This window comes from Pleuronectes platessa, chromosome 6 (assembly GCF_947347685.1).
Source record: "Pleuronectes platessa chromosome 6, fPlePla1.1, whole genome shotgun sequence".
Classification (NCBI taxonomy): Eukaryota; Metazoa; Chordata; class Actinopteri; order Pleuronectiformes; family Pleuronectidae; genus Pleuronectes; species Pleuronectes platessa.
Window position 1 is genome coordinate 11,162,815 of NC_070631.1, and position 27,067 is coordinate 11,189,881.

At 42.9% G+C, this 27,067-nt stretch overlaps 1 protein-coding gene across 1 annotated transcript in view; it reads right to left on the reverse strand.

The window, feature by feature from the left end:
• Positions 1-12,825, reverse strand: part of cacna2d3a (calcium channel, voltage-dependent, alpha 2/delta subunit 3a) — a 117,690-nt gene extending 104,865 nt beyond the window's left edge. The window contains exons 1-2 of the mRNA XM_053424071.1: positions 12,655-12,825; positions 12,373-12,454 (exon numbers count right to left, since the gene is read on the reverse strand). Of these exons, the coding sequence (XP_053280046.1) occupies positions 12,373-12,454; positions 12,655-12,779 (207 nt within the window). The 5' untranslated portion in view covers positions 12,780-12,825. The remainder of the gene's footprint in view (positions 1-12,372; positions 12,455-12,654) is intronic.
• Between the last annotated feature and the right edge of the window lie 14,242 nt (positions 12,826-27,067).

The following is a 27,067-nucleotide window of genomic DNA, read 5'->3' on the forward strand; positions in this document are numbered from 1 at the left end:
CTTCATGTGCATTATAGAGCTTTTTTATTTCAGCGTAAGTGAAACCACTTACACCCCTCACCCATCGCTCCCTAACACTACTCCTCCACCCGCAGCTCCTCACTGTGTGTGCTTCTGCAGTGATAGAGTGTTTAAAGGCTGCCTGAGGGCTTCTGAGAGGAACAGTGGAATAACAGCTGTACACTAACACAAACACACACGCACACACACACACACACACACACACACACACACACACACACACACACACACACACACACACACACACACACACACACACACAAATGGCCTTATGGCATAGCTCGTCCCAGCGCTCAGGAGTTTGTCTCAGGGCGCACTGGGTCTGTTGGGTATGCACCATTGCCCCTCAGAGTAAGTGCCAAATCCCTGCTCTCTCTAATGACCACCATCTTTCAATGTTCTCACATGCCTTGCCATCTTGGTGTACCCCCCCACCTACACACACACACACACACACACACAAACGTTTTGGTTATTTAAAGTTCGACGAGAAGCAGAGTAGCGTACACAGCAAATAGTTTCAAAAGCATGTAAATAGCATGTAATACCACTAATAGTGTTTACCATCTGAAGAAGAAATACAGAAATTGTGATTTCATTCATATCGTGAATATATCAATATCGACTGATGGGAAATAAATGATCGCGATACAAATTACATATTATATATTTTATTATTATACTATTTCAATATCGCCCTGCCTACATCAACATGAGATCTAAATTTCATAATTTTATGAAGCAAAACAAAATTCCAAACTTATACAGCACGTAGAGCAAGTAGCCTTCATCATTTCCACTCCACTTCTTCGTTCATACAGCCATAATTCACCTCACCAAAAAACATAATAGCACCAGGAGCAGGTCTAATCTGTTCACACGGAGCTGATTAATTGTCCGTAGTCTATGTAGTGGCCTGCATTCAGTGGGTTTCAGCAGAGTCCTGGAAAACATTCTTCATGCTTAGCAGCTCGCTCAGTGTGGCCCTGCTGCTTCCCAATTCCACTCCATACGTTCTCACAGTCTCAAATTGATTCTAGCAGCAGCCAGCGTGAAAGTGGAGGGAGAGAGCAAAACATTGTGCCGCATGTATAAAAGCAATATTCATCCTTGCAAGCGGAGATTTATTACGGCAAGTTAGTCTTTTTTTTAACTCCAGTTTCATTTGAGTTTACTCTGAAAGCGTGACAAAGAAATGAAGGGAATAAACGCACCACCTGCAGTTGAGAGGAACACCTCCGAGATCCACAAATCATTTATCTGGAGACACAGATGAATTGGACACGCAAATATAATGAAGATTATAAGTGTTAACATGAACTAAGATCATTGGATTAACAGGTATAAACTGCATCAATAAATATCTCAGTATTTTCTGTATGAATGTGGACGTTTTATCAAGTTGGAAATCTCAGTATCAGATGAGACTAATTACTTTGACGACTCAATTTCAAGCTAATAAACATTCAACAGGAATAGTCCATGTTATCGGATAAGGCTGATCATGATCGTGTGGTGCTAATGCAAAATCCAGTACTGCATCATCCCACTTATTTACTGGGCTAAGATCGAGGACCCGTGCAGATGGAAATCCTCCAGATGGTGAAATCTATACGACAACAATCAGCGTGGTGATGCATGCGTTCGGCATCACTGTCGAGAAATGCTGTTGCAAGAAAATTGTCATTAATAGCAATAAAACAAAGAATCAATACAAATCAATATATTGCTTATTACTGTGCAAGAACAGTGAGGAGGTATAAACCTCAGATTTGTAAAGTTTTTTCATTTTCTGCTTATAAAAAACTGTTTAAAACTACAAGTTTCATTGAGAAACAAAAAATCAGATTTCAACCTTTAAAGAACAACATCAAATTTGTTATTATAATTATCAACATTGAGAGATTATATTTGTTTTATCTCTATATAATTCTTGGACACATCATCCAGCCCTAGTTAAAATCACTCATTAAGCTAGTCTAATATATGGAAGGTCACAATTAACACCGACGTACGAGTGACATCATCATATTGTACAAAAAAAAATTGTGCCCCAGATGTCCACCAAAACATTTAGTTCTGTGTTGCTGTAAAACTAATGCAGGGAAGCAACTGACAGAACAAATCGGAGCTTTCCTGACTCCCAGTAAAGCTGGACTTAAACTTGCATTAAGGGGATACATGCTGTGCCCGTGGCAGGTACGAGTGTGTAGGATCCAGGGTCAACCTGTCAGCTGTCTACACACTGGAGCTTCAGTGTGGAGGGAGGTTCAGTTGGGAATACAACAGCTGTGATTGGCTCTTTGTGTTTTTTACATGTTCCCGATGCTGTGGAGTCTGTGGAGAGTGAAGGGAACATTAAGCCAGATAAAGACAGACTCACTAGTTTCCCTTCTCTTTCTCCTGTTTAATGACAAACATCCAACAGAGTCATAACACTGCCGACCTTCTGCTCGCTGCTCGGATGTCAACATCGAACATGAACAGTGATTTCACAGCCGCATTTTCCTGCTCACTAAGCAAAACGATGTGGAAAGTTTCACTCTGCTTTCAAACTTTAGCTGATATTTGTCAATTAGTTATAATTATATTTTCCTGACTGAGTGGAAACCAGATTTAACAATAAACTCTGTCTGTGTGAGGCCCTTGTGTCTAAAGACTCGTTCATCTTATGGTGTGTGACTGCTCTGTGTCTATATATAAATGGTCGGTATTAGTTTCAGAAGGAAAACTGCATCCAGCTTCACCCCAAGCCAAACAGCCCATTCCACACAGGAAGGTTTAGAAAGGCCACTGCAATATTCAAATAAAATAAAGCCCCTGTTGTTGTTAGCTCATTTTTGAAATACCAACTAAACCTATGTCTGAAAAGCAGCATATATAAAAAGATTGTCGTATATTTTGGCTCAATGGTAAATAAAGAGTGTATACATCACTGCACACCCTAGAGCACCACAAGCACTAGATTGAACTTATTTAACAATTAAGCTGAAACAATCCCATTTTGTGACAATTGGGCAACTCACAATTACTTTGTCGCAGACTAAAAAACATTAAATGTATTTTTGTCCAAGTAAAAAACAGACTGATTGAAAACTCAACCACCTCTGGATGAATCGTGGCCCCCTTCCCTTTCATAGAGTATCTGTCTTTGTTACTGCACACTCCAACAACACCATGTAATCAATACGGCTCAGCATTGATCCGTACTGATCCTTTGTGTCTAAGTAATCGTTCGTCACTTACTCAGCGCTCAGCATTTCCTGTGAGCCGTCTGCACATTATCCTGCACAGGCCTCTTGCCAGTTAATGCAATGCACTGCATGTAACAGAAGCAAAAACTTAAATAAACGTGAGAAGAGTTTTGGTCACTTGCACCCGGAAAGGCTAAATAAAGTGCATGTGTGTGCTGATGTGTGGTTTCCTCATTGTTGTTTGTGCATAAACGCCTTCCTCCACACGGCATTAGCAAGTGTGTGACAGTGTGAGAGATGATAGCAAGTGCAGGTGAAGGTCATCACGAGGATGTGCCGCGGTCGTCCCACTGAGTCGGATTTGGCAGCACTCACAGTCTATGAGAAGTGTTGTGCAAATGGGGTGCAGTGCGGACTCTGTAAAGTAGCGTTAAACTGTGTGTGTGTGTCAGTGTGTGTGTGTGTGTGTGTGTGTGTCAGTGTGCGCGTGTGTTGGAGGAGTTTATGTAGCGGCAGAGGGAGTGACTCGGGACTCATATTCCGAGTGCAGTGGGTGCATGACATTGTGCTGGGGCAGCAGAACTCTTTTTTTGTGGGTGTGGGCGCCATCGCTTGCTCCGAACTCTGCCATGTCCCAAGATCCCCTCCCATGTATTCTTTAGCTGCATCCTATCCATTATTAAAGCAGAGGGATGGAGGGAGAGGAGGAGAGACCGAGGGAAAGCGAGCACGAGACGGAAGGGGAAGGAGAGAGAATAACTGGGGAGGGGATGCAAAAACATGCGGTGGAAAATATTGACAAAGGGAAGAGTTCACGGCAAGTTTGCGGATGACGGAGAGACAAGGTGAGGGAAAAGTGAGGAGGTAAAGAATAAGAAAAGAAAAGAAAGAAAAGCAGTTTGACTCCAATTGTGATCATAAGAGTTACCTGAACATTGAGAGGCGCTTACACATAAGAGGATTTGCGATTGAGAGAATCAGAAATGGGCTGGATGTCCTTCCTCATATCGTCTCACTTTATAAAGAGCCACCCTTACCTACAGCACTGGGGGCGGAGTCGAACCGGCAGCAGGATGATTGATGTGGACGGCGGCAAGTCACCGACAGTCCTTCACACAATGCCACACACGTTAATGTGCTTAATAGTAGCGAGTCCCGCCCCTTTGCCAAGTTGGCTAATGTTTACTCTCTGCATGCCAACTGAGTCTGGAGCACATCAGGCAAACAATCTGTCATAATTACAAAAAATCTGTAAAAGTGTGTGTGAGTGTGTGTGTGTGTGTATGTGTGTGTGTGTATGCACGCGCTGGCATACGTGTGTCCATTAATGTCCGGTGTAGCCACGGTGAGATGCTCTTTATCTGCAGGCCAACAGAGGCAGTGCCAGACCTGAGCAGCCAATGACGGATGACGGTGGATATTTATCTTCGGTGTTCACATTCATCATCCGAGCTCCACGGAGCACGAGGTGCTACACTGTACGCTCACACCCGGGAGAGTTTGTCTGGGCTTCTGCAGAGACCAGGTAGGGAAGAACCAGTAAATTCAGCTCGCTCACAATCACAAATTAACCAGTAAATCAAAGACTTCTTCACGCTGGCAAAAGGTACTTAGTCGGAAAAAAACGGGGGATGAATCAAAGACGTACGCTGCACAACAAAGTCATCGGAAGACACTCGATTTCCTGAGCCTGCAACCACGGCGTCAGCACTTGTGCTCTTCAGGAGTGGAAGTTCTTTAATCTGGTTGCAAAGGGCCGCGCTCCCTGCTCCTGATCTCTCCACAGTGAGGACGGGGCGTTTGATTCGCTGTGGCTTTTCTCAGGCTTTTCTCACCAACAAAGCACTAATTACAGAAGGACTAAGTGGCTGTGTTGGCTGAAGCCGGCCCGCTACAGGACATGAAAGGAGAGCGGCACAGGCTGCACTCTCGCCCACTGACGTTGTAATTAACTCTGTGACACGGCATTCCTCCGTCATTCTCTCTCTCCCCCTTTCTCTCCTACACACACACACACCTCACACCTCCCTCGTTTCCCTCGCCCTAATACCAGCGGAGAGGGAATGAAATTTAGCAAGATCATGCTTTGGTCAATGAGAACAAGAGACGGAGGGAGAGACAAACAGAAGATGGGAGGGTTAGGGAGGTGAGAGAAAGGAGGGATGGTCACCAGTACACGCCGCGTCTCACACACAAACACACACTCTCACACACACACACACACACACACACACACACAGACACCCTCCCCTCCCTCTGCTCATCGCCAGCCAGGCTGAACCAAACCTGACAGCTATTCAATTTTCCCAAAGCTAAATCTAATCTGCAGCCGTCTCCCCCTCACTGACACACTGTTACACCAAAACGCCTCAGACATCACCCACCCTCGGCAGCAGATTGGCAGCATCACACATGCCCCCCCACCCCACTTCGCAGATACACACACACACACACACACACACACACACACACACACACACACACACACACACAGAGTCATCTATGGAGCAAGAAAGGCGAATAGAGGTCAAAAAGAGGATTAAGTGAAACTACTATAAAGATTAGCCCGAAGGAGTGATAATCAAACAATTTCTTGAGTCTGAATTATCATACGACAATACAATCAAATTCCATTTCATATTATATATTTTCTCTGCGTATCGGTTAAATCTACTATATGTGCCATTTACTTTCTAACTATGCTGAAGGACTGAGGCTTTGTGGGAAAGTACCTCCACCACAACCACATTCCCCAAGGACACTTTTAACACGCTTCCATAAAGATTCTATAATGTTTACTTATTGTCTCCCCACTGCATTATCTCTGTCTGTGAATGTGGAGAAATATGTCACTTAACTTCATTATTCTTTATTAATCTGTTGAAAAACATCTCAACGATTACAGAATGACCCTATGTGTAATTTGTATGTACTTGTCCAATGTAAACATTTGTCATAACAGTACTGTGGACCAAACCATAGTAGATCCAGTACTGAGAGCACTCAGCTAGTATTCTACTCTACTCTACTATTTTACAAATAAATAAAAACAAATAAACCTGTTCGACAGATATAAAGACAAATATTGATTCTATTTATTATTTTCTTTATCTTTATATAGTAGCCTATATGATACATGTATAATATTAATAAAAATGAATCCTTAATAAATTTTATTTTTTACATATATTTAAAAAACGTTATATCTCTAGTTCAACCCACAGTACCAGTCGTTCTCCCGCTGTTGTCGTCCAAATATGTAATTAATTTTAAACTAACGTGAAAAATTGAAATGCATAATCATTTCCACTCCGAAATTACACAATTAGTCATGCTCTTAAATCTGGCGAGTGTGACTAAAATACACATTCAGAGCAGAAATAGATCTTTACTCCCCAACACACAAACATGAAGCTGCCTGCTGTCAAAACATGAAGTGATGTCCTGAATAGAGGTCTTCACATCAAAATGTGTTGGTACAGGGCAAAGCACTTCACTCATCACAAATCTCACATGTTTTTAAGATGTCTCCTAAAGTGCCCATCAGAGAAGGACATATGATAAGCTGTTGTTTACACTGAGCTGGATGAAAGATGCTACAGAAATAGTGGCATGGGCAGTGTTTGAAGTAAAGACAAAACAATGTGTTTGTTTATTGTTTTTAAAGAAGGTTAAACTCGTAGGTTGTTTGTTTCCGTCAGCGATAATAGTGTAACTACAATATATGTCTGTAGAGTTGAAAAGGTAGTGACAGAGAGGAGAAATAAGAGCAGGGTGTACTTGAATGTGTAAATATTTGTATCACTGTGATAATATAAATATATTATAGCAAAAACACGGATCACATGACGACATTAGAGGATACAAATGCAAGCACGTATTCTTCTTTCTCACTCTGCTCCATAAAGCCAGCATGAGCACGTGTCCGTCAGCCTTTTGCTTCTTCACTTCACTGAACGACTTCAATGCTAATTTATGTTCTTCATCCACCGAGTCCTGATAGAGGAGCCACTCCGCTCCTTCTTCTTTCCCTCATTCTTTAGGAACACCGCCAGCAGACATGGCAGTTGCTTGCGGCGCTAAGCTCTTCGGTAGTAAAGGAAAATGGTATGGCAAGCAACACTCGGAGACCATGCATGCACCCGGGCACACACACACACACACATTCACACACAAACAGACACACACAAACACACACACACACACACATCCAGGCACACACACTCTTCCTCCTCGCCCAGGCAAATCGATTCCAGCATACTCTTGTCACACATCATTACACCTTCCTATCATCCTCTGCTCTTTGGCTCTGAATGTGCGTCTGGGCGGGAGAGAGTCACTGTGTGTGTGTGTGTGTGTGTGTGTGTGTGTGTGTGTGTGTGTGTGTGTGTGTGTGTGTGTGAGATTGAGCGTGCTTCCAGAAGTTATTGCAAACTTAACACACAAACACGCTGCAGATACATACACCTGCGGCCTCCTCCTCGCCCTCGCATACATGCTTCTAAAAAACACAGGAGAGCGGACGTGCACAGACAACTTTCAGACGGTCCCACACAATGATCATTTATCTTGTGTGTGTCTTCCATTACCAAGAGGCTTGGAGTTATTTCAGCGTGGCATAATGTCCCACTACTATGATTCCAGAGAGCCATAACATCCGTGAGTTGAAAACTAGTCCAGCCAATAACACACACACACACACACACACACGCACGCACACACACACACACACACACAGAGCCATCAACCGGGCTGGCTCATATAGACAAGGTTGCTCAATGATACATGAAATTAAAGATTTCGGCAGAATAGCAGTGAAGAGGGTAAAACACACAGAGCTAATTCTAACCGTCAGTGTGAGATATTTAATGTGTCTCGAGCACAAGTCTCCTGTGTGTGTGTGTGCGGGTGTCCAGTGAATCTGAAGGCTGCATATGCATTGTATTCGTGCACACTGTGTGCAGTTAGGTAAAACTCCTTGCGCCTGATTTGTGCAGTGTTATTGATCTTGGTATTTTTCTTGCACAAGAAAAATACACACAAATACACAAACACACACAAACTGATTGTCATAACCTTGAAACAAGAGCCGTTTCCGATGGATACAGGAAGCGAGCTGTGGCGTGGGAAGGGAGGACAGATCAGGTCATGGAAGGTGGAAGGGGGGGGGTGGATGGAAGGCAAAATTAGGTCCAACTGGATTTTAAAACCATATAAGATTTAAGACTGCAACAAACAAATCAGATAATTGCATTAAAGTAATTGTTTTCAAATATTGACCTTTATATATATTTAGTCCTCTGGGTGAAATGTGTCGTTTTCTTTTTTAAAAACGTTTTTCTACTGAGAGTTTCGAGCCTTTTTAAAAGTGATCCTACAAACCTGTGTGACTGACGTTACTCAACATATCTTTGTGAATTTTAATACATCACACTATACGGGTAATGTACTTTGGATTAGGTCTGTCATTCAATTAAAATGAGGAATGTAATGCATGTTTTGCATTGTTGATTGACGTCTCTCATTAAAGATGATTAAATCAAAATCAAGCATCAAATTAACACAGGAAATATCACATTTAATTGTGTACGTTTTAACTAGGAACAAATTTCCACATTGTTAGTCGCAATAGCTGCAGAACATACAAAACTGTACATACAAAACTGTACATACAAAAAAATGTAAGCACTGTTTCAGACGTCTGTGGAGGCTTAATTCGATTTTTGTACTTTACTGATTTGATTTATAAATCATTATCATCATTGTGTGTGTCTGTGTGTGTGTATGTGTGAGTGTTTGCGTGACAAAACTTCCAAGGGAGTTTTGTTACACTAGGGTCAGAGCGATAACGCAAGAGAGACTCAGTCCATCTGTCCCCTGCCCAGGGGAAACAAACACACATGTACACACACATGCACACACACGAACACACACACACACACACGGTAGTCTTTTCTCTTCACTACCATCCTCCTCCCGCTGCATGACACTGTATATCCCACATTCTTCCTCCTATCTAAAAGCATATGTGCCCTCAGGGGGAACGTGGTACCTCCTCAGCGTTCCTCCACAAAAGCAGTAAAAGCTGCACCAGACCCACAGCTGAGGTCCAACATACAGGGGCAGTGAGAACTGTTACCAAAACCTGCGAATGAACACATGTGCACACCCGTACGTCCTGCGTGGTGCATAACCCAGCAAACGGGCACGGTGAATAACACTCTACTGTACTCGCACCACACCGGTTTGGTGCGAAAAGATGCAGTTCTCCCACAAAGAGGTCTCCAGTCTTTTCTTCACTCAATTAACCCTGCGGCCTTCATTTCCATTTCATAAAGAGGTCGTCACTCTGTGGGAGGGTTATCTTCTTTTTAGAGGCAGAAAAAGATGAGAAGGGGGAACAGTGTTTATCCTGTCAAAGAGATAACACCCCGGCTCTGCCTTATCAGCAGCTGATACAATCCTGTGCTATAGGGCTATATGTGTGAATATGCAGTGTTTGGTCATGTGCATGTATTAATTGTGCGTGTGTGTGTGTGTGTGTGTGAGGGGACTGGATTCTCTATATGTGCGCTTATGTTTAGAGGTACTGTGGATCTAGGCTGTGGTGAAGCATCACGTCCTGTCTGGTTTGTCCTACAGTGCCTTGCATAAGTATTCACCCCCCTTGGACTTTTTCCCATTATGTACTGTTACTAACTGGAATTCAAATAGACTTAAATAAACTTTTTCCCGTTTGATCAACAAAACATGCATAGTACTTTGGAGGTGCAAAATAAATGTTATTGTGACACAAACAATAATGAGAACAAAAAAGTTGACATCTGTTGGGTGCATAAGTATTCACCCCCCTGTGTCAATACTTGGTAGAACCCCCTTTCGCTGCAATTACAGCTGCAAGTCTTTTGGGGTATGTCTCTACCAGCTTTGCACATCTAGAGATGGAAAGGTTTGTCCATTCTTCTTGGCAAAAAAGATGAAGCTCAGTCAGATTGGATGGAGACCGTCAGTGAACCGCAATCTTCAAGTCTTGCCATAGATTCTCTATTGGATTGAGGTCTGGGCTTTGACTGGGCCATTTTAAGACATTAACATTCTTTAATCCAAACCATTCCTTTGTAGCTCTGGCTGTATGTTTAGGGTCATTGTCCTGCTGGAAGACGAACCTCCGCCCCAGTCTCAAGTCTTTTGCAGACTGCATCAGATTTTCTTCAAGGATTTCCCTGTATTTGGCTCCATCCATCTTTCCCTCTATTCTGACCAGTTTCCCTGTACCTGCTGAAGAGAAGCATCCCCACAGCATGATGCTACCACCACCATGTTTCACTGTTGGGATGGTGTGCTCAGGGTGATGGGCAGTGTTGGGTTTTCGCCACACATAGCGTTTTGCATTGAGGCCAAAAAGTTCAATTTTGGTCTCATCTGACCAGAGCACCTTCTTCCACATGTTTGCTGTGTCTCCCACATGGCTTCTGGCAAACTCCAAACGGGATTTTTTATGGATCCCTTTCAACAATGGCTTTCTTCTTGCCACTCTTCCATAAAGGCCAGATTTGTGGAGTAGACGACTAATAGTTGTCCTGTGGACAGATTCTCCCACCTCAGCTGTGGATCTCTGCAACTCCTCCAGAGTAACCATGGGCCTCCTGGTTGCTTCTCTGATTAATTTTCTCCTTGTCCGACTCTTCAGTTTGGGTGGACGGCCTCCTCTTGGTAGGTTTGCGGTTGTGCCATATTCTTTCCATTTTCTTATGATGGATTTTATGGTGCTCAGAGAGATGTTCAAAGCTCTGGATATTTTTTTATAACCTAACCCTGCTTCATATTTCTCCACAACTTTATCCCTGACCTGTTTGGTGAGCTCCTTGGTCTTCATGATGCTGTTTGTTCAGTAATGATCTCCAACAAACTCTGAGTCCGTCACAGAACAGGTGTATTTATACTGAGATTAAATTGCAGACAGGTGGACCCTATTTACTAATTATGTGACTTGCAAATGTGACTTGTGAATGCAATTGGTCGCACCAGATCTTTGTTAGGGGTTTCACAGTAAAGGGGGTGAATACATATGCACTCAACACTTTTCAGATTTTTATTTGTAAATAATTCTGAAATCCATGTAATATTTGCCCCCACTTCCAAATGATGCACTATTTTGTGTTGGTCCATTACATAAACTCACGATGAAATAAATTTTAATCTGTGGTTATACCATGACAAAATGTATTAAAGTCCAAAGGGGGTGAATACTTATGCAAGGCACTGTATATGGCACCTTGCAGCTTCAACACACCACAGCGAGTCTCTGCATCCACCATAGCTGAACTGCACGCTGTGTTTGTGTGTGTGAGTGTGTGTTTGTGTGTGTGTGTGTGTGTGTGCGTGCGCGGGCCCACTCAGAGGTTAGCTTCAGCTTTGCCCTTTATCCACCAGCTTTCCATTTATCAGTTTTAACTCATGCTCCATGAACTGACCCTCCATTAGGGAAATTTGCATCCCATCACACTCAAATGTTGCATTAATGCCACGAAGGAAAGTGGAGGAGAAACGGGAACAAGCTGCAGACAGGTATGAAAAATAGCAGAGAGGAAAAAAAAGTGTGTTCTGAAGAGTATATTTGTGTGTGTGTGTTTCTGCCAGAGTGCTTGAGAAGTGGACACCCATTTAAAAAAAAAGCACATGCTCTGAATAAGCTTTTAAAACTGTAGTCGGCATGCATTACTGATTCTCAAGTGGCTAAAAAGCACAGGTCCTAGAGTTTAAGAGATGAAAAGTGACATTTCTCTCAACTCAAAGATTACTCAGCTGCAGTTTCTCTCACAGGCTGCGCTGTCACATCCTCACTGCGATTTTAAAAAGTCTCTCAAAAAGGCACGTTTAAGCTTTTTAATAAACTGTGAGCCAGAAGATCACATCATTTCAGTTTGGGAGAGGAAATATATTCTTAGTTAAGTGTGTGTGTGTGGGGGGGGGGTGGGGGTGGCGATGTGTACTTAAACACTTCATTTTCAAAAGTATTATGTCTTCATCTTATCCACAGTGTTTTTGCATGAAGAGTTAAAGTGCCCATAAGAGCGCCATGCTCAGGTTCAGACCTCTGAATAAGAGTATGTGAGTGTTGCAGTGGGTTCTTCTCAGCTCGACAACTGAAGCTCACCTTCTGCAGCAGCTGGGAGCCGGAGTACTTTGCGGAGATGGACTTTATCTCTCCACCAAACGCTGAAGCCCAAAGCTTCACCCTGCAAAACGCACAGAGCAGAAAGACATCAGACCTGATGACTTCAAGACTGGTTTTCAAAAGAGCTTTATTTGATCAAACCGGCTAATTGTATATGTTATACACTGAAGCACACATCTGGAGTCATTTTTTTGTATCAACTTCTGATTTGTAACTTCGATGCGCGCCGTGCACTGTGCGTAAAAGAGCGTCTATACTCACACGGACGGGGGGATGCTTTGGTGGGTGGCTCCCACCTCAGTGACCCTGGTGCTTGGAGTTGAGTAAAGTAAAAGCAGACACGCGCACCACGCACTGGAAACCACGCGGCTCCGATCCACCTGCATCTTGGGCAAAAGAAAATACCCTCCCCGCGCGCACACAGCGAGTTTGGGGCTTAAGCTGCCACCGTGGATTGTTGTCTCCTCCCTCCAGAGAATCCCCAGAAAACGAAAAGATCGAGCTGAAGGAGGATATTGAAAAAGTCACCTATGCTGACTGACTAGATCGTGCATGGCAATGTGTTCCTCTGCTCCTGGTGCAGGACGATGCAATGCGCCTTGGAAACACGGCACGGTCCTCGGCTGTGGGAGTTTATCCAAAGTGGCGCGGCGTGGCCCCGCTGAGCACAGTTCTGCTGCCCGGCGGAAAGTCGAGCTCGACTCCTCCGCCAGGGAAAGTCCACGCAGTCTCCTTTTCTCCTCGACCGACCTCACCCAGGGAGAGCAGAGAGTGGAGGTTCAGGGGAACCGGGGAGATCATCAAACGATGCAGCGCACACGAGCACGCCTACTCCTCTTGAGTGGTGCGACCAGCCTCCTCTCTCTCATCTCTCTCTCTCTCTCTCTCCCCGTCTCTCTCTTCTTCTGTGTGTGTGTGTCTCTTTATCTCTCTCTCTCACACACGCTCACACATGCACACACACGCACATCCCCCCCCCCCCTTCCCCTCAGCATCCGAGGATAGCCTATTGAGGATGCTGCCATTGTTGCTGAATTACGCCATACTCACCCCCCCCCCCCCCCCCCCCCCCATGGGCTCTAATACAGGGCTTTAATAACTAGCCTTCAGCTTTCATGTTGGATAAAGTCATGCACTGTATGTCCAGTTCACTGGAGCAGGAATTACTGCCAAAGTGCTGACTAAAGACAGAGGGAGAGAAGAAAGTGTAAAAGACACAGAGGTATGGGGGGGTGGATGGAGCAGTGGATAAGTCAGCTGTGCTAAATAAAAGCATGTCAATTAAATGCACTTTGCAGCAGTGATGTGGCGCTGCCAGGGAGTGGGCATATGGGTTGTGAAAGGGATGAGAACCCCGAGGCAGCGGACCCCATGTGATGGATCGCGTTTCACATAGAGCTGGGAGGATCCTGACAGAGCACTGGAAGGAGATCAACACTGGCTGAAAGGGCGATCTCTTCTGCTGCAGACGGGACGCCCTGTTGATCACAGGCCATTACCCTATTCACACTGGACGACTCACTTTTGACATATGTGGGTCAAACATCAGCGGGAAAAAGCCTGTCTCGATATGGGTCCACCACGGGTGTGGTGATAAACCACACACGCATATGGGTCAACCCCAAAAAGTTACTAGATCGTCGAGACCTGTCTCTAAGAGTTTTTACACCAAATGCACGTGGGTCATTACATTTAGCATATTAAAGGTTCAGTGTATGGAATTTAGTGACATCTAGTGGTGCATGTTGCAGCTGAATACCCTTCACCTCACCCTCCCATTTCAAACATGAAAGAGAACCTGTGGAAGCCTTCAGTGGTCATAAAAACTCAAAAGGTGTTTAGACGACTGTAAAATACATGATGGCCTCCGTAGAAAGGACAGTCTCTGATGTAAATATAAAGTATTTAAATATAAATGTTAAATTTCTGCCAATAGATCCCTTTCATCTAAATCCAAACCTTACAGTCATGTTGCTATACACTGGATATTACAACAGCTTATAGTGAGAACATCAACATTTATTTATTTTTTGTTCTCCACATAACAGCTGCTGGTCTTATATTTGCTGCTTTACAGAGCCAGAACTTTGATGTCACTAAAACTGATCCCAGGTTTCTAAAGCGAAGATGAGGCTGTAATGGAGTCAGCCTGCATTGGAGCGGTGTAGCTGCGAACACTGCGTGGGGATCGGTAGTAAAACGCAGTGAAAGAAGCAGAGTAGCAGGCGGTAAAAGTTCATCAAATACGTCTTGTAAACCAAAGTGAGAACTGTTCGTTTCTGCATAGTTAAATTTTATGGTTGTAAGTAAAAGGCCTCCTTAACGAGTCAAAAGAGAGATTTTTGACATTACCATTAGCAATAAACCCCAAAGCACTATAATCTACTTAAACCTGGTTTTAACCATAGACTGTAAAGATGAACCACGTATCTTCCCATTCTCAAGAGATGAAGCCAATATATCCTTGATATGAACACTGCCATCTTGTGCCGATCTGTCATTTGTAGGAAGAGTCGGCTCAGTAGCCTACCGATCAGGGGATGGAGCCACGGCAGAGATGTCCTGCCAATACATGGGCTTGACCAATCATGAGTCAGCCTCAGCTGTCAATCATGACGTTTCATTCCGTTTTTATAGCCTCAAATTAGTTATTAAACCCAAATTTGCACTTGAGCAAACACCACTGTGATAAGAACTACCTACAGTGACAGAAATCACGTATTGGAAAATTTCATTTTACTTTTTTTCTTTCTCTTTATTCTTTATTCTCTTTATCACGATGCTTTGGTATCAGTTTTGGGGAGGAAGAACGGTGTCCATCTTTATATACACTATATAGGTTCACAAATAATGCAATAGCATTGCATCATGGGAAATGTAGGATCCAGTGGTTTTAGACATTTATAAAATCTGACTCTTGGCCTCTAGGGCTTCAGCTTTCAGACTCTAGCAATTCCCCCAAATTAAATTGTTGGAACAGCCCTTAAAAAGGTTGAGGGGATTCGACAGAAACATGTTTGGGTAATAAGAGAGAAACTGGGAATTATACGGATACCTGCTTATGTAATATTTACCGTCCTGTTTCTGACCATGTCCTCTTCTTTCTGTTTCCATCTCAGCAGGTTCATACTGGACCTGTTATGGAGAAAGGATTTCATAGTCAAACTCAAACTCAACATCAGCTACACTGACGTAAGAAGATGGATAACCTTTATTCCTGGAAGTCTACAAAAAGAAAGAAACAACAAAATAAAGATACAAGCTGTGTTAGTTGGACTGAAAGTGGAGTTTTATCCGCAAGGCTAAAATCTCCCCTGAGCCCACCTGAGTGCAAAGTGATATTTTGCAGAGGTATAAAAAAAAAAACTGAGCAAAGCAAGGCCACTCCACTTGACAGCACAAAGTATTTTAAATAACAGCAGCTGCAGTAAGTGCAGTGAATGGACGCGTGAAAACCAACAGAAATGGGACAAAATGAGCACAGTTGTTTTTGTTACTTTCATTCCATCCTGATCCTTTTGCAGTTGCCTCAACCCATTGGTCCTGATTTAGTTTACTTGAGATGAAAATTATTTAACAATGTTGAGGATGACAGGGCTCAGGGGCTGGGTTCTAATGTAAGTTTGGATTTTAAAAGATACTTATTATATGTAGCAGATTTAATGAATTCAGTTTAATCAAATTTGTGTTTTTGCAGAAACGGCTCCGAAATAAAGAAAAGTCCGATGATAATACGATTATTGAGCGTCTCTCTTATATACTCCCAAGGCTTGTTTCACTTTATAATCCCACTCATGTCCCATGGGACCTCACACATCATCCCATTAGTCCCTCCCAGTCTTTCTTTACAAAAGCTTCTATTCCCGAGTCCAAATAAGACACATCTGGGCTGGAGAGAGAACAATGTACCAGTGATATTATTCATTGATATAAAAGATAATATCCGATCTAGTAACCAACTAGGGGGCAACCACCACAGTCCTGATGATGGATTCACCGCTGTGCAGAGACACGTCCCAGGAGACTTTCTGGATGGATGGGGTGTCGAGGTAGGAGGCTGAAGTCTGGATTATCAGGGGATTTTTTTGTACACAGTATAGTCAACCTTGAAATCGATGTAGGACCCGCAGCCACACTGGGGATGAGGTTATTAATGTGACAAGCAAGACCTGAAAATATTAGCATGCAAACAAAGTTGATTGAGATACATGTATAAATATACGTGTATAGATACTAGAGTCCTGGAGACACACACACACACACACACACACACACACACACACACACACACACACACACACACACACACACACACACACACACACACACACACACACACACACACACACACACACACACTTCATGTAAAAGAAGTGGAGGAGAATTAGTCATGGGTCACATCTGAAAAATAAAAAAACTTCAATCACCCAGTCCCTTTTTATCCTCTTCGCACGCCCACGACCCCCTCTCCCTCTCCATTGCCTCAGTTCTGAATGCTGTAATCAAAGCTGATTTTGGAGAGCACAGTGTGCCCAAGCTGCTGGGTTGGACCTGTCATTGCAGAGCAGCAAAAAAAAATTACATTCTGACACCTATTATGGTGCATTTCCTCTCTCCGATTCCCTCTGTGCTTCTCCTGTAAACAATCTACAGCTTGACAGACGGCACAAGTAACACCTCACCAGCTTGTGCGGTTACAAGAGAACATGGTTATTAAAAAGTTGTTCTTTGTTCCTATTTCAATGGAGTTAAGCGTTCTAGTCCAGGCAGCCAACTCAAGCTGCGCGGCTCCAATCATGTGACATACATCACTATCCACAGTAATCTATAATACACAGCGACACTATTAGACGGTCTATTTAAGCAGAGGAATTTTCCCATCACTCTCTTTTCGTGACCTGCTGCTGCGTCATTATCACTGTCAGTTGCCTCAGACCCTCCACCACCCCAGGATCCACCTGTAGGCTCCGATGGGGGGGTTACACTGTGAATATTTGCTGATGCCGGAGCCTAGTTCTCCTGTGTAATAAACATTTGAACGTGAGTATGACTGAACTTTTGAACAGTCCATGGTAACCCAGCACATCAGTCTGCAAATTTGCTGAATCAGAGAATGTATAAACTAAGTGTATTTATCATTTGTAAGGAACATTTAAGTGAAAGCAACCCTTGTGTTGCTGCTGTGCTTAGAGGTGATGTGTTTCGCATGCACCCAGCAGCTGATCTATACAAACTACATGGGAATATAAACATGCTTCCTTTCCTGTCATTCCTAGTTCGACCTCAGGGCTTCCAGCGATTCGGTTTCTCTTGCAGCTCATTAGCACCAAGGTCAGTTCTGCATACCACCACAGACTGAAGGACCAGTGGAGGAGAGATGGCGTAAATGATTTGTATTTATATAGTGCTTTTCTATTCTTGACCACTCAAAGTTTTTGACCGTTCACCCAATCACACACAAATTCAAACAGTGCATCTATGAGCAGCACTTTTCCCTATGAGATCAGCACAGTGGAAATGTAGGGTTCACTCTCTTGACCAAGGACACTTTGGCATGCAGAACGGGGAAGACTGGAATCGAACCGCCTCTGATTACTGCACCCTGCTACTTCTTAGTCCTTCTAGAGCATATTACATGTAGGTGGTGTCTTACCATCAGCATGACAGTCCTGCATGAGAAAGGTATGAAAACGTCCCTAAAGAGTTTCTTAGGGATTCATCAAACCAGATATCTGCCAATGCTCCATCCTACAGGGTATAAGACATCCACGTGCTCTTTAATGTGTTAAATCATCGGTTGCTTCCTTTCTGAGCCACTGCAGAGCCGAAGCTTCACTGTCCATACTGGTTTGTATTTACACTGGAAGGCCGAGGGCAGCAGATTGTGTCCGTCGATGTTCTCATGGGCAGCGATGGGCTTGGTTCCCATCAGAGGGCTGTGAATTTCAAAGCACCCCATAAATAATTCCCCGTCACAGGGCCCGGAACGTACCTTGCTCTCGAAATACCTCGCTTAATTCAATTAATAATGAGATGCCAAAGACTGATCAGTCAGCGGTGGCACAGAAACAGACGACCGTATAGGATGAGACGGGAACGTGGTCGCCCGTAGATATGCGCCGTCACGGATCAAAATATCCGCTGCATGCATGATTCATTTGGCCCAGAAAACAAGGACAAAGTGCGCCACGCTTGCCATGATGAACAGCAGGGGGCGGTGGCAGCCTCGGTCTCAGAGAGGTGAGCTTCCACCTGGTGTGGTTCCTGTGAGATCAGGACATGCAACATCAACGATTACCGGGCTTTTCCTCCAACACGAGAAGGTGTCCTTGAAAGAAACATGTGATGTCGGCAAAGGCTGACTGTGCCTGTACGGGTGGGTTACGTGAAAAGGAAGGTTACAGCAAATGGAAGGTGAGCGGAGGCGTTCGGGAGAAATCCTCTTGAAGAGTGGCTTTCAACCGGCAGTACACTGGGTTGAATATAGATGATTAAAAGGCTTGTGCTCAGAGATTGCTGGGATTCTAAGAGAGATTCCTCCAGTGCTGGTGAAAGGTCGCCTGATTTTCCAGACTTGCTTCTTTTCTTCAGAAAATGACTGTGGATGTTTGGTTGCCAGTTTAACACAGCAAGAACTCAAATTAACGCCCTGCAGTTGTGTGCCTCCGCCAGCCAGTGCACTTTCAGTCGAATACAGCTTTCTTCCCAGACTCATATGAAGTCATATCCAAGTCCAAATGACAACTGGTCCAAATTTGAAGAAATGCCTTAAACACAGTCTTTAAATTTACATTCAAACTGACAATAACGTGTTTTGTGAGGCCACCAAATTGTGTGAGCAGGCAAATGGATCAAATTTGTAAGGATTCTGTTGAGGGAATGACTTTGACCTCTGATCTCCAAATTCCAATTTCTGTGTGATTCCAAGATAACATTATTTTGTACCAAATTTGAAAGGATTCCATGGAGATGTTCCTCCAGCACGGAAGCATAACAATAATTTTTTACATCCAAAATTAACGAATTAGGGACCAGATCCATTTTAGTTTGGAAGTTGCATTTTTTTTCCTGAGTGATAAAAGTTCAGGAAATCCTCCATGGATAAATGGTGCCAGAGACTATGTATTGTGGCAAAGTGTTCCAAGTTTTACACCTGAGAAGATCTGCATAGCTGCCCTGAAGCATGGATTAAACTGTTAGCAGCTGCTTAGAGCCCCAAAGTCTTAGGAGGCAAATTATACATTTGAAGTCCTTTATTCAGTTTCTGAATAATTTAGACATTTCAATCAATTATTAAGGGTGGGGGTTTTTACTGTTTTATGTTTGCACTTTGGTTAACTGCACTGGACGGGTGTTGTTCGGTCAGACGGATTTCTGCTTATAGGAACCAAATGACTTGGGACATGTTCATCCTGCATTGCTTCTTCAAGCTGCGTCGCTATAAAGGGATGCTAACCTGAAAACTGTAATATCCCACATTCCAAAAAGAGAATAGTCATATCGCACAGTTTACAACACAATGCTATTTTCTGCATGTTTCTTGCATGATTGCATGCTTATGTTAGAATAAATATTTGACAAACTCCTGTAGAGCAGAGAGCGACAGAGCAGATGCAGAACTGCACTGTCCTGCAGCTGGTGTCTTCTGACAAGCAGTCAATATAGTGAAAGAAAGAAAAGGCTTGTTCAGCAAAAGACAAGAAAGAAAAGAGTTGGAAACCAAGAGAGGAAGATACACTGTGAAAATCAATGAGTGCTCAGGACTGGCTAAAAAGGACACCAGAGACTCATCTGCCATCGAAACATTTCCACAGAATGAAATGCATATTAGAGAACAGAATTGCGTTGAAAAGCAATTATGCACCACTAGTCGTTTCCTTTGGTCAGAGATACAAATCAGAACATTGAGCCATTTATGAAAGAATGGAGCTGCTGGAAGAGTGCAAGTCCCGGGATGGACAGGGGACCTTTGGTATTGTTGAACCACCATAAGGGAATTGAACCACCACACGGGAATTGTCAAGAAATCAAGAGATTCTGGCCTGAGCTTCAGTTTGGATCCTGGACATGTGCGTTCTCTGTACTTTAGTTTGGCAAATAAAAAAATAAAATCACACTGTCCATGACCTTCATATCTACTGTAAAGACTAGATATACTCCCCCCCCCCCCCCCCCCCAACTGTGTGGCAGCTACAAGAACCTCAATTAACCACGTAATTAGGTCATATATCAAAACAATGGAGTGCCTGGTTGAGGAGGGGCGGAGATGGTCAGAGAGGAGATGAAAGACTAGAGAAAGAGGGTGGATCCCGTATATTAACAGGGATAAGGGGGGAACACGGACACGTGGAGGAATGCAGGTGAAGAAAGAATACATAGACTGGAAGACACACGAGGAAGGAAGCCGTCTGCTTTTTAAAAAGGCTAAAGCATAAAATGAGAGAGGGAAGAAGGTGCTGAAGAAAGACAGGCCGGGAAATTGAAAGCAACCGGAGCACAGTATGACCGAGGCAGAGGAAGGAGCAGATTTGTTGTGCCATATAATCTGGTATTTAAGAGTGTGTCTTGTTAGAAATCAGCGAGTGTCATGCTGGTGACGAATCAGCATGGCTCTCTGCACTTTGCGGCTTGCGAGGAAATGCAAGAGGCGCTCTGACTTCTCGGCTATCGCACGGTGCTCAAACCGATATCCACACGGATTATTTTGCACATAGTTCCACACAAATTTCCCTCCTGTGCTTTTTTCTTGTCAGAAGAAATACGCCGTGCTATGAATAAACGGAAGCCTCGTACTTTTTAAGAATCTGATGCACATTCGGTAAAGTTTATGATTATCAGGTCTGACAGGAAGTCGAAGTGATGCCATGCGAGTGTGTGACTGACTATCATGTGTTGTTTTGTTTGTTATGTAGGCAGGTAATCACAATCATGCAGGACAACGAGAATAGACACAAGAAAATGTGTTTCCCTGGGCCTTTCTTCTATTCATAAATATGATATATTGACATAAATGTTTAAGTGCAATATCAATTTTGTGCAATAACTAATGGCCAATCACTTGCATCCTGTGTTAAATGTATAGATACGTGGCCTCTCTGATTTCATGTCCTACTTTCTATCACATTAAAGACTTTCTATTCTACCCAGTCTGACACATATACCATTTCCCCCCCATTCCGCCATGTCTGCATTCCGATGCCAACCGAGCATCACAACAATTTCATATCTTCCACTTTCCACTGTGTCCTCATGCTAGGGTTGCGCTGAGATGCAGTGCAAACCAGGTAAACAAACAGAGAGCAGGGACTGAGCTGTGTGTGCGCGCGGGATCCACCCATCTTCATAAACGACAGTAATACTAAAAGCACTATGACAACATGCATAATTAAAGGCACTCCACCTAAAAATAGAAGAGTCGGAAAGAGAGAGAGAGAGAGAGAACAGAAACAGGAGATGGGTGAAAAATGAGAGAAGAGGGTCTAGGGAGGTCTACAGCGATAATAAAAAAAGAATGAGTAAATCTATTGTACAAATTGTGTGGATAGTCAAACTTTTGTTATTTGGTGGTAAACTTGTCAATTTTATTTTCCATCTTCAAACACACAGTGTGAAACGTCTCAAGCAGCTGTCTGATTGCCTGAAAGAAAAGTCTTGATGGGAGCCGGGACTTCATTATGGGCAGCCAAGGAGGACGTCTGTGTTATTTGCATTATTTTGCGTAGGAGATTAAAAACGGCCCTAATATGTTCTACATTCAACAACACGTTCACACAACTGATTTGCCCAAAGCGTCCCATTTCATTTTACATCCCCGCAGCCTCTTCAATTAAAGGAAAAAACACCTTGCTGCTACCAGTCCTCTGTACCCCATTATTCTTTCTTTTCCTTCCCCCGGTCCTCAGCTTATTCCAGATACATTATCTCTTTTATTATCTTTTTCTCACGTCGTGCTGGCCGTGCCTCACTGCACCTTATTAAAAAAGGTATATTTTCAAATCGGCCATCAAACTGTCGGTCTGAAGAACCACAGCCATGCCCCTTGTTACAGGAAATTGCAATGAGGCTGAGAAGAAAATCTGAACTCCCACCTCTAAAAAAAACAAATACAACACACATAACACAACTAAACACATCTTTAAAACACACCGACTGAGCTTCTGTAGGACACATCCACAATCCTCTCTTCCTAACACTGTTTATTTGTTTAAGCCCCATAGTCTAGGCTGTGTTGTTGATAACCAGCTCATTTGCAATGATAACAAACCCGAGAGGCTAAAATGAGGCCATTCACTGCGGCGGTGCAGATAGAGGACGAGGAACTCGAAGGCTGGGATTGGCTCGACTGTGATGTTCAATTAATAGTTGAATCGCAGTCCTGAGACACATTAAACTGTCCCATTGGGTCACATCAATGATTGACAGTGCAGAGTCCTCCTGGGCACTGAAAGGCTGAGCGTGATTATCTCTATTTACTTGAAGAAAAGGAATATAAAAAGAAAAATGGAGGAACTCAAGAAGGTGAATCATCTTGTCTTCTGCCCGCCTTGTTTCCAAACAGGACGCTGCCTGCAGTCCCCAGCCAGCTGTGTGCAAACAGTGTAAACATGGATTCCCCAAAAGGTCCAACTTCACCCACCTACCGTCCTGAGTGTCCTTCCCATCTCTTGTGCTCTCAGAATGCAAAGCAGCTTAGACAGTGGGACCCCGCCACAGTTTGGCTGCAACAAAGGAGATGTGCGGGGGGTACCCTGCGGACCCATGCTTTCTGGCTGGCAGCTTTACATATAAAACAGGCAGGCCTATCTGTCTCCACACAGGCTGCAGCCACAGAGTCCGAATCCCCAGCTTTGAGCACTGCGAGCATCCTCGCTCTGTAGTTCTGCACAGGGAGAGATTAACAACAAACTCTAAACATGACTCTTTCATTTATGTCTCAGGGAAGGAGGGGAACTCTAGATGACTGACGGAAGTTTGTTCAAATAAAAGTCTCCAGTGTCATGGTCAAACACAAAGAATCTCCTCCCTGGATTTCAAAAAGCTTTTGATTTATCTATTTTGTTGCTCATTTAATATTTTTGTTAGCCAACAAAAAGTCAAGCAAACACAAGTGAACAGTGACATCTAGAGCATGCAATGAGGAAACACTTTCTGACTGCAGAGGCACAACCAGATACACAGAAACTGAGTGAAACAATAATCAATCAAGACTATTTAAGATTTCCTCTCTTCGTACCGCACCAATCATAAACACACAATCATGCTGCATGCAACTGGGAAATTCAGCCTCTGCTTTAACCCATCTGTAAGTGGACACAACGCACACAAGGGCAGGGACCACACAGAGCAGTGGGCAGCTACACATTGGAAAGCGCCCGGAGAGCAGATGTTAGAGGGGAGTAAGGTGCCTTGCTCAGGGGCAATTAGACAGTGGGATGGGGAGATCTGTCACTCCTCTTGGACTTGACTGGATCCATTGTCTGGTTCAATCTCTGGTCTAGGTGTCATTGCCAGCCTGTGGCCTCGAACCAGTGACATTCCAGTCCTATATTCCTCTTATCTAACTACTAGTTAACCACCTCCGCTTTGAGGAACAAATTATAAGTTTATATCCATCCATCCATCCATCCAGAAATTAAAGATGATAATTTTTAAGGGCAAAAGAAAATTATGAAACTTTCGACAATTACCTTCCACAGTCAAACTACACATCAGGTCAGTAACTGTGGCTATGACCTCTGTGATGAACACCACATCTATCTGATACATCTATTACATTTACAAAAACTTGATTTTCTGTTAAAAACTAACCTAATGTTAAGGATATTCTACTTCAAATATATTTGTAATAACTCTCCCATGTATCTGTCTCTGGGCTCGAGTCATGTCCATGTTACTTAATGCTCTGTTATACTGACCTCTAGTGGATACATGGTAAAAATGCAAGCTCAAATATGCAAGTCATAAAAGAAACAACAAGCCTCCTGCTTTTAAAATACACCTGTTTAAAATGTTAAAAAATAATTATAAATAATGTAAACTGTAAATAAAGCAGTATAATCACAAAAGCTGATGAGCTTTTTCTGCTGGTGAAGCCTTTACAACAGTTGTTCCTCAATCCTCACAGACTTTAAATCATTAAGGAGGGAACGTTTGCTCTCGGCCTTATAAGATAAATGTCTTAAATGTTATTTCAGTGTAATAAACTTGACCCTAAGTGATTCAGTGGCTTATCTATCAACACGTAACTTGAGACTGTTGTAGAGACATTTAAAGTTGTATCAACTTCAACCAAGCATACATTTTCGATTTGAATTTACAAAGGTTTCTGTCTGTGAACACAAGGGATCTTTATTCTTTATATAAAGTAGTGAGAGAGAAGAAAAAGATTTATTTTGGCAACTCTGAGTCTGGAATTTGAGACGAAGTAAGAGCTCTTCTTTCACAAAACTATACAGGATCTCTGCTAAATGTTTCAGTTCTGCTCAGTTCAGCTTCTCCTCCACTAGTGAACCATCTCCCCAAACAAACCCACAGAAGATCATGAATGAGGAAGTAAGGTGAGATGCTGTGGCTGTGCTGGACTCACCTCCAGCACCAGGCCTCATGTCTCCATGTTCACAGTCTGAGATCCAGAGTTTGTCTGGAGACAGAGCTGCAGGTGAAGCTGCTGCAGGAGCAGATGCTCTGTGACACACTCCTCTGCAGAGGGAGGCGCCATGTTTAAAGGTAGAGAGGCGGGATCAGTACAGAGCAGGCCGCAATCTCATTGGCTGAACAGACCCAGATGGTGATGTGGGTGTGGATTCTTGTGGGTGTGAGTGAAGGTTTTATTTTGAAAGTATAACAAAAACTGTATTGTATCATATCGCCTCAATAAAGATCATTAACCAAATAAAGTCTAATATAATACAACATACAATTTATAAGGTGCTATAATGTATCCATGAGTGTAGATCAGAGGTTTTTAAAGTAGCTCCAAACAATTTCAGATGAGGCTCAGTGAATGGAAGTGAACAAATGTGTAATATGGTTAAAGACACAGTTCCCTGTTCAGAGATACTGCAGTTTACGTCAATAATGTTGTTTCCACCACTTTCTCTGTGTCACAAACTAATAAATACCTCAGTGCAGAGTCAGACCTTAGTTTATATTTGGCATTATGTCAAACAACAGTATGAGGCCATCTCTGCTCAACTGTGGAGTGTTTATGGGATGAAACAACACAAATCATGATCACATAGACATCTACACAACAAGATAAACTACAGGTAGGAACTTGAATGTGTCTGAGGGGAGGCGTCACAGTCTGAGACTTTTAAAAACCCTGGTGTCAGTAGATCATTGTTGTTTTACTTGAAGCTCAAACAGTCACAACTCAACATAAAACATTTACCCCTGAAAGTCAATATGTAGAAAAATTACTCCAGTTCCTTAAAGAGCATAGGCAAGTGATGGATCGTGAGCTAGAGACACTGGATGTTTTTTTGGAGCACAAAGATATGATGTTAAAAGTATTAACAGCCCATATTTAACTCTTTCTTTGCTCTTGAAATCATTTTAACTGATTTTTCATGCAAATTCCAACCAGCAGTTCAGTTTAGCATACATTTTTCTCTTTAATTTCTTCATTAATTGTGTTGGTTTTTTTCAGTTTACATTCTCATCCTATGAAAACAGTTGTATCATGTCCTCTCTGGTCCTGGAGCAGCTTTGTCTGGAGTAAATGGCCCCCCAGATTACAGTGATGTCATTCGATAAGACAACGTTAGCAGCATTTAGATAACATCGACCATCAAGCCATAAGATCACACCAATCAACATTCATATGAATCTGTAAACAAAGACAATGAATAAAAGAAATGCCCCACGAAAGGGACATTTTTCAATAAACAACTGCAGATGACCCCAAAAATATATATCATTTAAATTCGCAGACCAAACGTCTGTGAAGTTTTCAGTGCATTTGAGCATGTTCCAAAAGTTGTCGAAAGATGGAGGACAAAATAAATCCTATGAAAAACAAAAGGGTTTATGCACCATGCAATGCTTTGTGCCTAATAATCATGATTTACAATCCTATATTTACAAGTCACGAAATCACAAAGTAACAAAAACATTAGGGGCGGCTGTGGCTGAGGGATAGAGTGGTCGTCCTTAAACCTGAAGGTCGGCAGTTCGATCCCCAGTCTGACCCATCTGCATGCCGAAGTGTCCTTGGGCAAGATGCTGAACCCTGAATGGCCCCCATAGAATAACAAAGTTCTGCGAATAGATGCACTGTATGAATGAATGGGTGAATGTAAAAACTGTACTGTAAAGCGCTTTGAGTGGTCATCAAGACTAGAAAAGCACTATATAAATACAAAACCATTAGATTTCCATTAGACCATTAGATTTCAAAGCCCAGAGTACATCATTAACACATCAATTGTTATTAATTAATTAAAAGAATTATACAGATCTGTGCATCTGAACTTTGAATTGTCTTCTGTCTGTCCCATTAAACATCTCCTAACCCTTTGAAATAGCCTGTAAATCCTCTAAATCATAAATAAAATATATATATCAGTAACTGCAGAGGAAATGATTGTGCATAATGAGTACATGCTGCTTAAAGTCTATCTTGATGGGAAAGATGTGCATGTTTAATCAATTAAGGGTTTGAGTGCAGGAC